General features: G+C 43.6%; 1 protein-coding gene across 1 annotated transcript in view; it reads right to left on the bottom strand.

The window, feature by feature from the left end:
* The window catches only part of PAXBP1 (PAX3 and PAX7 binding protein 1), a 28,026-nt gene extending 19,779 nt beyond the window's left edge, over nucleotides 1-8,247 (bottom strand). The window contains exons 1-6 of the mRNA XM_080356341.1: nucleotides 7,729-8,247; nucleotides 5,895-6,023; nucleotides 4,205-4,381; nucleotides 2,652-2,873; nucleotides 1,934-2,037; nucleotides 868-1,088 (exon numbers count right to left, since the gene is read on the bottom strand). Coding sequence (XP_080212467.1) covers nucleotides 868-1,088; nucleotides 1,934-2,037; nucleotides 2,652-2,873; nucleotides 4,205-4,381; nucleotides 5,895-6,023; nucleotides 7,729-8,191 — 1,316 coding nt within the window. The 5' untranslated portion in view covers nucleotides 8,192-8,247. The remainder of the gene's footprint in view (nucleotides 1-867; nucleotides 1,089-1,933; nucleotides 2,038-2,651; nucleotides 2,874-4,204; nucleotides 4,382-5,894; nucleotides 6,024-7,728) is intronic.
* Nucleotides 8,248-12,582: the final 4,335 nt, after the last annotated feature.

The raw sequence follows: 12,582 nt of genomic DNA, 5'->3' as shown, positions 1-12,582 counted from the left end.
AAACACAGTGCAAGCACCAAATCTATGTATGGGAAATACTGCAAAGACATATTTTCTAATTTTCATGTGTCACTTTCTCCCCTGTCTACGTAGAAAGCAAAACTAATGGCTTAAATTTATTTGCTACACTATGCTGAGCACATCGCACTGCCAACTCCAGCAAATTCTTACAGGAGTTGACAGCACAGAATAGTGCAAGGCTGGCCCTAAAGTAAAACTGGGAGGAAAGGTTTTGGGGTGGGGAGAACTACAGCTTATACATAGCAGTTTTATCCCTCTACTAACTTGATTCACTGTCAAAGGCTGTAACACTACAAGGGGCATACAAACCAATTTTGAAGACATGTAAAGTGCAAGCTGTTCATTACAAATGATTTCTCACTGCAATTGCGCTGTTCATTCAGTAGGACCTTTTGAACACCTGACAAGCAGATTACAGTGTTTAAACCGAAAAAACCCTGTATACACTAAAATTTAAATTCTTTACCTACTGAAGCAGAAAAATCTGATTCACAGTTTAAATAATGCAACTCGACAAGCTAAAACCTCACTGGCCTTTCAATTCTTGACTATAAGACTGTGCAGTGTCCAGAAGATGCAACTCAGACCTGTCTTCAACAAGATCAATGGCCTCACATTTAAAGCTTCACTTCCAGAGAAGCAATCCAAGGAGATTTTCGAACAAACTGTCAATGTCATCTTCACTTTGAGCTTTTTTTGTTTGCCTTTTTATATTTTTTTAATGGATGCGCCAGTCAGTACTTTTCCAGCGATGAAACTCTGTGTTTGCTCACCAGACTAAAAGACGCCTGAGGAACAGAAAGCTAGGGGACAGGTCTTTAAGTCTAAAAAGATGGTCTGTCCTACCTGTCTTTAAGCTGTTTCTTTACCAAATCAATAGTAACAGGAGTCATCTCATTACTGGGAGTTTTGAAAGGAACTGTATTATCTGTTTTTTGAGACTTGGTTTCCGATGATCCATACGCAGCATAAGTGTATGGAACGCCATATGATGAACCGTAAGACAGTGTCTGGTAAGTGGTCTGGTAGTACAGATTATTCACTTCAGCAGGCTGACTTGGTTGAACCTAATGGAAGAGAAAATGCAATTGTAATATATTACACATTAAAGAAAGAATAAACATATTTTATTTCACATCTCAAACGTTATAAAGCCAAAAATGTAGGCAGATACATTTGCAAAGCATTATTATCAAGTGGATTTAAGTGTAGAACTCCCAACACATAAGGTGGAAGAAACTAATTCCCTCAGAAGCACCTTCTTAAATGGACAAACTCTTAGCAGTATTAAAATTCTAAATATTTATACTTAGAACAGTTATTAAATGACAATCTGAACCAGCCTATAACTCCTGCAAGTATTTAGCACTATATCACATTTTGCTAAGACTATTTAATAGAACGGTATCGGTTCTTTTGAGTCAGGGTGTTTGGTTGTGATCTTACTGCAATGGTTTTTTTTAAAAAACCCATCCTCTTCAGCTGAGTGGCAACACCACTACGAATGCACAGACAACATATGGTACAACCTGCTACAAATTCTAACTCTATGCTGCAATACAAGGTACAGAGACAGCAAAGAAGCAGACACTGCTTAGATAGACTCTACAAACTCAATGATAAACAAGAACAGAGGTCTTTTCAATGAGGCATTATTCTAGCTCTGGTTTAGGCTGCAAATAAATGCTGGTTAACAGCACCACAAACAATCACCATCTACCCAGAACACAGAGGCTAATGAAACCAATAACGTCGGACACTTAAAATCTGACTTCTCATTTCTCTTTAAAGAACATCAGAAGTTACACACTGAACTTGTCTGATGACACAGCTTTCTGTAAACTACTCCAGTTTACAATGGATTTAGCCACTATATGCAGAAACAAACAAGAGTTCACAACTAAATACATGCCTGAGGTATGTTGATTCCTTTCCGTATCTGTTCTTGCTCCCATCTACTGAGTTCTTCATCTTGCTCCCCTGCCCCCAGTGCTTCATCATCGCTTCCCTCAATACCTTAATATGAGAAAAACAGACAAGTAACAAAAAGAAGATAATGTATTCATGGTAAGCATCAGGGGTTCAAAAACCTGAGAGACCATGCTTTGCTGGGAACATCTCAGTGCACCCTCATTCTCTCTTCACGAGGAACTAAGGACGTTAGCCTGTGAATTATTATCACAGAGGTTCCACTTGAAAAATCCAACGGGTAAATTTGCAATTAATTACTGGTAAAACCCTCTAATGTTAAAATCCTATATTATCTTACTAATTTTCCTCTTCCAAAAGGTTATTTTACCAGCTTGTTAGCAAGAAGAATGTTATATCTAAGAACTCATGTTTTTCCTTTCACGCTATGTACTTCCTAAGAGAGTACAGGAACAATACTAATTGCGTCTTAGTGTAAGTTTCTACCAGATTCAATAGAGTTGTGTGCTTCTAACCAAAGAAACATAGTTTGTGCTAAAAAATGTATATGCAGATTCCAGTATACAGTACTTCTCCTTAGAAATGGAATACAACTCCAGATTCATGCCTGTTTGGAAAACCTGTTGTTTAAAAATGCTGAATGGGAGCACTTGCAGTGAAAACAGTGTGAATGTTTATCAGCTGTCCTAAAAAGGTTTTACCTATTTCCTCAGCAATCTTTTGCCTTTGGGATTTTTCCTTCACTGTAAAAACTATCCTCCTCTTCTCGTCATCATCTTCATCATCACTGGCATCATTTTCATCTTCTCGAACAAGGCGGCTTTTACCTGGTTCACTGTCAACGGGGGTAAAGTCTCCAAGTTCACGAGCCATTTGACGTTTTTTCCTAGCGGCATGAATAAATGCAGCATCTGGAATTTCTCCTAGAGACAGATATTTGCACCATTAAACAACGACTGCAATGAAACAGGTACTATGACTTCTTATTACTCACCTCTGCCACCCTACCAAATCATCTGTGCAAACAGAAAAAAATGTGAGAGGAAAAAAATTCCATACTCACAGAAACATTTGCAAGCAACTTACAAGCCGAACATGCAAACTCTCTGACCAGAAACACTCAAAGCTGGCATCTTCCCCAAAAAGCGTGGCTCTGCCTCCAGCAGCTCATATGCCGTAAGAGCAGAAGCCTAATGTCCCTATGGGAAATATTCTGGAAGAAGAGGAAGCCTTTCACAGGAGTTGCCTATGGCAAACGGAGGAAGAAAACACTTCAATATGACACCTCCTGTCCTTATATTGCTCCCAACTCTTCTTAATTTGGAGAAACAAAAAGCATTGGCCGTTCCAACAGATGATGATAACTCAGAGACTAAGAGGACACCAAACCGGACAACAGTAATACAAGAAGACTGAGAAATCAAGGGGAAAAAAGAAAAGCACATCTAATTAAAAAACAAAACACTAAAATCCCTAGCACAAAATCAATGCAACTTACACGTGTCATATAAAGAATAGTCCCTCCAAATCAAGTTTTTGAAACATTAATAATTTTAGCACTACTTTGATTAGCCATGCACATAAGGTTAAAGTTCAAATTTTCTTCACACTTGACATTAGATACTCTATTCAAGCCAGCAATATCTTTACAGATGCAATAATGTACATCTCATACCACTTTGCAATTATTCCTAAAAGGAAAAATTATTTCGGGGTCAACCAGGAAATTCTTTTTCCCTTGAAATATGTCCAGGGCAAGCAGACAGATCTTCTGTCTGGGGAGCCAGCCGCCATGAGTTAGCCAGCAATTAGTAAACTAGTTTCAAAAATACCTTCTCAGACCAATTTCTTTGGCCTCAGCGCCTGAGCAGAACCTCATTAGAGAAAATGAGATAGGAAAACAATTGAGGTACCATGTAGACCTCTAACTGAGACATTCAAACTAAAGACAGAATTTTAACTGAACGCAGTTAAATTTCATGTAAGTCACCTATTCCAAATCTAGATTTTCTTAAAGCTTGTCATCACTTAGGCAAATTCATGCTTTTGACATCAAGATCAAGCATTCCGTAGTAAAACATTTTCTCATAAGGCTTGTAAAATTGAACAGCTCCGGAAAAAAAACAAGTTTCCAGAATTCCCAGATGTTGGATAAGTTGCTGGAAAATATTTCCTAATCTCTCAAATACATTAGACTGCTGTAAGCGCTGGCTAAAGCATTTGTTAACATATCAGACATATTACAGTAACCAACCTGGGCGGAGAACATTCAGTGATGACAGAGCACTTGAAAAAGCCCCACCAGCTTTTGTTTTTTCTTCTTCCTTCTCACTTTCAACTTCCATTTCTTCCTCACCATGCTCACTGTTTGCAGTCCCATCTTCTTGACCTATATCCTTAATTTGTCCTGTCTTATCTAGTGGTGGTTCAACTGGTAAGACAACAAAGTCCATTTTTTACTCTTTTTATAAAGATCACTCAGAAGTATTTTTTAAGGTTTAACCAAAGGTAAAAATTAAATGAAAACGTTAAATTATAATTTTATTGCTTAAGATCTAGTAAAATACGCATTCTTAATTGTGATTAAGTCACTGACATCCTCTCAAAACAAAATTTACAAAGCAGACACCCCAGCAACCACTGAACTTTCTACATATTGCCAAGTACTAAAAAAGTGAGGGAACTCAATAATTAAGATCATGTGTGCAACCTTCATACAGGCTCTTAAACAAGTAATTAGAAAGCATTGCCTCTGTGACACCAAATTGTCCCACAAGAACATTCATTTCAAAGGAATATTTTCATATTCCTCTTGGGCAGGGTACAACATTACCCTGCATTAGGTGGGTAACATATATATACAGGCAGAAGGTACAAATATTATGAAAAAGCATGTTAAATCCAGCTATCCAATGCAAGCTGCACATATCTGAGTTTTCAGACTTTAGCATTTGTTTAGAGAATCTAGACTACTGACTAAGTAGCAGCCATGGTCTTTGCGCTATAACCAAACCAACTACAGAGACTGCAAAACAAACAAAATGAAGTACACACTAGCCATGTGCAAAACACAATTTTTTAAGGATCTCTGTGACAGAGGCAAGAACTAAGATCAAGGCTTCCACAGATCACCTGAACATCAGCCACAGAAATTATTATTTCTGGTTTTGCTCATGCCTCACACCACTGCATAGGTAACTTAAAGATTCTAATAAGAAAGAATTTGAGTGTTTTTAAAATGCAGACAAAGCCTTTAAAAATCTCAAAGATTTTTCAAAAGACTAAATTAATTAACTTAAACTAGGGCAATTTTCTGCATGGGACCATGTTCAACTCTCATATGCTTCAGCTGTATCATTGCAATCTTTAGATCACAGGCCACTCAGCTTGTGCTCGTAGTGTTGTAAGTTATTACTCTACAACGACATCAAAATTCCAGTCTCTACTCTAAGCTCTGGAGGACTGTACATTGTTAAAGATCCTTCTGCTCCAACACTTTCATCCTGTCAATTTGATCATAAAGTCTACTCTAAGGTCCAAGTCCTGAAATAGACAGCTCTTGAATAATTTACTTTAATAACAAAGAACACCGCTCTGCTCACCTCAAAAAATCTTCCTTTTCAAGAAGATGGATTACAGAGACACATCCCGACAGATAAGCACCAGACACAGTCCTAAACTAATGTAACAACTGACAACTGTATACATAGCTGAGAAGTTTCATTCTTCTACACTCACTTCCACAAGACGGAGAATCACAGAACTATCTACAAGCTTCAGAACAGCATTTGGAAAGTTCAACTGAACGTTTAATGCATGCTTTACTTCAGTTCTAAGTGCTAAATCCTCTAAAAAGACTAACAATTCATATTGAAAATAAGTAATTTGTATTTACTATATTTAATCTTTCCCATTACAAAAGTTACTGTTAGTTTTGCAGTTACCATCTGTTGGAGAATTGACCTCTGTTCTAACTTTTGATTTTTCAAGATCTTCTTTGTATTCTTTCTTCAATTGTTTTACAATCTTTTTGCTGTAACTTGATTTCTTCACTTTAAAAACTTCTTCAGTTTCTTTAAAAGAGAAGTTGGAAAACATTTCATTAGACCTGTCAAGAAGTATACTTACCTATTAAGTTTCTTAATTTTGTACCTAGAACTTAATAAATGCCACTAACAACATAATTTAATGTGACTTCACATTGGTACTGTTGCAACAAAACCAGTCCGACACTCTTTCATGCGGACTCATGTCTGCCTCATCTTTCTGGAGTTATTTCCAAGTGTATTCATCCTGCTCACAACATGGTCACAGAAGAGCAAGGCAGAAGTTACACAAAAGTGTACACACATGGCCTGCTCTTATCTGACTGGAGTTTGCTTTTTAATATAAAAACAAAACAAAAAAAACAAACCAAAACACCACCACAAAAAAACCCCACCAAACAAAAAACAGCTGATCCTTCACTGCAACTACAAATTTGGAATGACATGAAGACACAACATTTTGGACCAACAGTCTTTTCACAGCCACACATATACACAACTCATGAATAAGGGAATGGCTGGTTTTGGTTGTACTACCAGTTCAAATGTCTGCAGCACTACAACCTACCAAAAGGTACTAAGCAAGTTAAAAAACTAAGTAGCATAGAAAAAAACAAAATCAATTTTGATGTAGGAAATGCACAAATCTGGTGGTCTTTTGTTTGTTTAAGTCTGTAGTGTAAGTCCATGTTTCCACTACTGTCAAGATTTCAAACCACTAGTCTTAGAATCCAAGTTCCAGTGATTACAAAATAATTCCTTCTAAGAAAATTCAAGATGCATACTAACTCTCCTGATAACAACGGTATCACAAAAACAAGCTTCTCATTTTATTCACCCAGAACTTCTGGGATGTAATGAACTCTGGAGTTTGAGCAGTGTTTTTTAATAATTCTTAATATGTAATAACTGTTATCCATGATCAGATTATCTGAGTGTGAATGGACCAATTCATTTGTACAGCACCTGCTGGAATACTGCAGAATTACTTGCTGAAGCACAGTACAAATACAGCTATGCTATTTTTCCAAAAGCTGAGGTCCAGAAGCTGCTCAACCACTTTTTCCACTATGTGCGTAGGTTAATCTAATAAACGTTGTGGGCAGCTAGATGAACTAACTGCAACAAAACACCAGTGGCTTCCCATGGAGTTTTCTAGGACACCATGCAGCCCTACCTGCAAACACCAGCCACATCAGATAAAAACAAAGCTGCCCCTCAGACAGCACTGCTGGTTCTGGGGGGGAGGGGCTGCACAGGCCCTAGGACTAGTACCTGCTACTGCACAAACCCAGCTCAGGCTACAGCCTGTGCCCAGTTGCAGTGAGCCTAACAGGGGTGCAGCACTCAGGCACCAGCTATACAGTCGCAGAGGCGATGTACCCCGCTAGGCCGGAATTCAGCCCGTGGGACGGAGTACGCTGGCCCCGCGGGAGAGGGCTCTGGCCCGGGAAAGCAGCAGGGCCGAAGGCGGCTGCCCACGGAGCGCTCCCTGCACCCCTGCGCTGCACCCCCTGGGCCCTCCCTCGTTTATGCGAACCCTCATCACTCCTATGTCACACGGGGCAACCCGCTGCCTTTTTAAAAAAAGAATAAAACCACCCGGGCTGTTCTGGGGGTCGGTGTTTGCGCAGACCCGCCGCAGGCTGAGCAGCCCGAGGTCCCTTCCAGCCGTGCAGGCAGCGAGCCAAAGGCCGCCCGGTGCCCGCGAGCGGGCAGCCCCCCGCCTCACCCTCCTCTTCGTCCTGGAAGCTGAGCAGGCTCGCCCGCGGCACCTCTTTGTTCTCCCGAGGCCTCTTCTTCTCCTTGGGGCGCCCGGCCCCCGGCAGCCCATTGCCCTGCTGCTGCGGCGGCGGCGGCGGCGGCGGGGAGGACAGGAGGGCGGGCGCCGGCAAGGCCCCCAGGCCAGCCCTGTCGGCTCCCATCAAGCCCAGCCCCAAGCCGAGAGCCGCGCCGTAGCCCGCGGCGCAGGCGAAGGCCGCGGGGCTGCCGGGCAGGGCGAGGGGCACGCAGCCGGGGGGCAGCGGCAAGAGCCCGGAGCCCGCCGCCAGCGCCATGGAGGCCTCGCCGGGCCCTTCACCCCCCGTGCCGGCCGCCGGCGCCGGCTCCTGAGGCGGCTCCTCGTCGCGCTCCTCGTCTTCCTCCTCCGAGTCGTTCCGCTTCCTCACATTCACCCTCCGCACCTTACGGAACATCCCGCCGAGCACTGACCCCCCGCGCCGCTCTGCTCCGGCACCGCCCGCTCCCGCCACCCCGCGCCGCGGCCCACTCCCGGCTCCCCGAGCATGATCGCCGCCGCGCCGGCGGCCACAGCGCCACCTGCCGCCCTCCGCCCGCTGCCGCCTGCCCGACAACGGCGAGCGGCCGCCCGACCACAGAGAGGCGGCGGAGACGGAGGATAGAGCGTACGCCTCAAGGAGCGTAGAGAGCTAGAGCAGCCCGCCTCGCCGCCCGCCACTCCCCCTCTTTCCTTTCCCAGCGGCCGCCGCGGCGGCCATCTTGTGTCGAGAAAGCCCGGTGCGCGCGCGGACGCTGTGGAATGCGCCATTGCCCGGGGCGGGCGGGGGGCGGTCGTGGCCGGTGTCTCCCTCGGGTGAGGCGGGATGCGGAGCTTCGGCTTCTCCGTCTCCGTCCCGGTGGGCTTGTTTTCGACAGCCAGTTTGGGGACGGCGGCAGCGGGCACCCGGAGAGGGTGCAGATACCCGGGTCCACCCCCACAACGTCATTCTCGGCGGGCAGGGTGCTCCCCGGCCTCACACGGCCGCTGCCGGAAAGCCGCTGCCTTCCCTGCGGAGATCTTCTCTTCTGCCTTGGAGGGAGAAATAGTGTGGTCTTGTCTTCATTAGTGTTACACAGTAGCATCTTTTATGTGTGGGGCCCCCTGTGGTTCAGTTTCGTCGGGGCTGAGGGCATCTGTGGGAGTCTGCCGAGCCTGCCTTATAGAATCACAGGTTGGTTTGGGTTGGAAGGGGCCTCTGTAGACCATCTAGTCCAACCCGCCTGCTAAAGCAGGTTCACCCAAAGCAGATCGCACAGGAATGTGGCCAGGTGGTGTTTAATATCTCCAGAAAGGGAGACTCCACAACCTCTGGGCAGCCTGTTACAGTGCGATGGCACCCTCAGAGAAGTTTCTCCTCAGGTTTGGATGGAACCTCCAGTGTTTCAGTGTTAAGGAAAAACTGCTGGCAGATACCGAAAGATCAATGGCCTTTTAGAGGGCAGTCTTTCTAAGTACAAGTGTTTGGAACTGGAGGAACATCTTTTCAGCCCTGCCGTATCAGGAGTGCAAGACTCCCCTGCAGCCTGTCTGCCAGCTGCCTTGGGAGGTTGCCCAGGAGGAGATAGAGGGGCCTGGCTGGTCTCCTGCAGCTTCTCACTGTGGCTGCACAGCAGGATCTCCTGTAGAAAGCATTGCATTACTTTTGAGGTGTTCTCAATCTCTGTTGACTTCCTGAAGTCACACCAGAACCACTAGTAGGAAGGAAAACTGTAAATTTACAGCTTCTATCTCCATTTTTTTTTTCTGATTAAAAAAAAAATCACCTCAATTTCCATTGATTGGCATATCCAGTAATCATGCATCAAGGTTAAGGACTGGCAAACACATACAGGTTGAATCTGATACATCAAGAATTAAGTCATTGGGTATATAAACATTACTTGCTGTGAATATGTGATCAAATGCCATAGGATGTTGAGTGTGGTTAAGTGTGAGTGGCTTACACTGGGATTTAAAACAGATCCACAAAATCACAATTATTTCTGCAGAGTGATACTTAATGTACCGTGTGTAGTTTACATGCAGACAAAAGAAACTTCCACCAACTGATAAAACGTATGTGGTATATGTTTTCTATGCGTTGCTCTGAAGAAAGTCTGCGAGCTTCTAATACAGTAATTTCATATGGCAAAGCCATATAAAATTGAAACTGGGAGAAGAATGGGGGTGTTGAAAAGATCACTGCAATATTGGTGCTGTGGATTTCTGCTGCACGTATAACTGAGAGGAGGGGGTTTTTGCTGATTTCTGGAAGATCTGCAGTGCTTACTTGGGCACAGGAATAAAAGGTCTTTTACATTAGTATTATTGAGAACACTATAGTGGCAAAAGTAACTGAAACTGTAATTTGCAGTGCTAGAAAGCCCATGGATTTATTCATGTTACGGTTACTTCCTGACAAGGCCAGAATACATACATTCTGTTACTGCTGCATGTGTGAGTTTTGTAACAGGAACAGCAGCCAACCACTGCTGTCACTGCAATGTGGAAGTACTGTGTTATGCAGCACGGTTTTTACTAGGGGGCAGCAGAACCTCAGGGAGTTCACTGAAGATCATTTATATGTGATTTTCTCAGATTTTAAAATAGAGGGTTGGTAACATTTAAAAATGAAGATATTTGTGTGTGCCAGCTCTTTTTTTTTTTTTCTTTTTTCTTTTTTTTTTTTTTCCCCACAAAGCTATCCTGTGCAGGATTAGTAAGTAGCCAGTTTGTGAAGACAAGGTTAGTTGCACAGACAGTTGGAGCATGAGATTCTTGGGCAGACAATCTGAATTATTTGCCTGTGGCTGCAATACATGCCAGGCATGCAGTGTGCTCAGAACACCACCCCTCCACCCCCGCTACTGCCAAGCTCTGTCAGCCCTAACCATTTTGTAACCTGCGACACAACCATGGGAGGTGTCACAAGAAATATTTGTGATCTGGGTAGAAGGCTTATGGTTTGTTGCCAAGGTGCTGACAAAAGAAATAACATCTTTACAACAGCTGATTTAATAGTTATCTGATTGAGTTAAATTGAGTTCAGTCCTCTGCCTTCAAACACCTGTGTGCTTAAATCTGTTAATTTGTAATTGCAAGAAGACCCCATTAATTCAGTAGTTACTGCATTGTTGATTTCAGTGGGAAAACTCACAGTAATGGAAGGTGTACATGTATTTAAGTATTCTGAAAAATTAAGTTTTGCTTCCTAACAAAACTGCTCCATCATTTATTATAGTTATACAAAAAGTATTTCTTTAAAGTTGTTGAAGCAAATTCATTGGTTCCTCCAAATCTAAATAGCCATTCTCCTCAATACACATATTGTATCACAATTTGTTGTAATCCTTTTCTGGCAATGCCAGACTGTTAGGACTTGCTGTTCTAAAGACTTTATTGTACTATATGGATGAATGCCGGCCTTAGTCATATCTCATAGAATGCAAATCCTGCAGACATGGGCAAAGAGGAGACTTTGGGCTATATGAATAGTCCCAACATATGTTTTTCAGGGAATGGTGATCTTTCTCTTACAATGCATCTGAAAATTGTTTGCTACATGTCTGCCAGAAGCCTTGCCTCTCTTATCAGATGAGAGTCTTTGGATGGGGCTTTTCTCTCTCCTCATAGAGGAGAACATGAGCAGTACTTGCTGTTACCACAAAAGATGAAGTCAAGCTCTCTGAATTTGGGGAAATTGCAGGTGTTGTCACACCTGACATGAAAGAGGCAGGACTTTCCCTGTGAAAAGCCCCTTTGTGAGCATAGTGGTGTCTCATCTGTTAGGTGGCCTCTTGCCTAGTGCTTTTCTGTGATGTGTGCTGAGGCTTGGCAGGGAGCAGAGCATCCTGGTCACCCCCAAAATGCACTTTCGGTTGTGCGCTGAGGTTGGAGGCTGCCTGCGTAGCCTAGCCTTGCTTTCGTAAAAGGCTGTATCACCCAGCCTGAGCAGAGGGTTCCCAGCTCTGGTGAATAGCCAAGGGCAAGGACAATGCTGTGCTTCCAGTCTAAGTAAACTGTAGCTACCTGGCACCCCTTGAACCTGACAGCAGTGGGCTGTATTGACAGGGTCATGGCCAGTAGATGAAGGAAAGGGATTATTCACCTTGTCACAGCACTTCCTAGGCTGCATATGGAGTGCTGTGTGTGGTTTTGTCCCCACCAGTACAAGAAGGATATGGATTAATTGGTGTGGTCCAGTGGTGAGCCACCGAGATGGTCAGGGGCTGATGCATGTGACTGAGAAAAGCCTGGAGAAGGGGAGGCTGGGCTTAATATATGGACAAACATTTCCACCTGCAGAGCAGGTGGCCCAGAGAGGTTGTGCACGCTCTGTCCTTGGGGGTTTTTGGGACCCAACTGCAGAAAACCCTGAGCTTCCTGGTCTGATCATAGAGGTGGCCCTGCTTGGGGCAGGGGGTTGGACTGGAGACCTCTTGAGCTGCCATCTAACCTAAGTGATTCTGTGAAGGCTCTGGTTCTTCTACAACTGGAGGTACATAGTTACGTCTCTTTCTGTCCGAGGCACAGCCTTAAACCAGAATTTATCTGCAGATTTAAATTCTTAGTTGATGATATATATAAAAAGAAAAATGTACTAATGCTTTCTAAACCAGTTGTTTCACGTTTGATTCTTTAAGAAAGTATTTTGCTGAATTAGTTGGATGAGTCTGTCTCACTGTGAACACCTCCTTGTGGAGTGCTATCACAGTCAAAACTCCATCCCATAACAGCTCCTCCTGGCCAAACCAAACAGACTTAAAGAGGTCCCATCTCTCTCCTAGAAGTTTACCATGCCTCTGACTAGAGAATATGTTAAGTAAC

Source organism: Nesoenas mayeri (genome assembly GCF_963082525.1).
Source record: "Nesoenas mayeri genome assembly, chromosome: 1".
In the NCBI taxonomy this organism is placed as follows: domain Eukaryota; kingdom Metazoa; phylum Chordata; class Aves; order Columbiformes; family Columbidae; genus Nesoenas; species Nesoenas mayeri.
The sequence above is the reverse complement of the archived record's forward strand: the minus strand, read 5'-3'. Positions and strand labels throughout refer to the sequence as shown.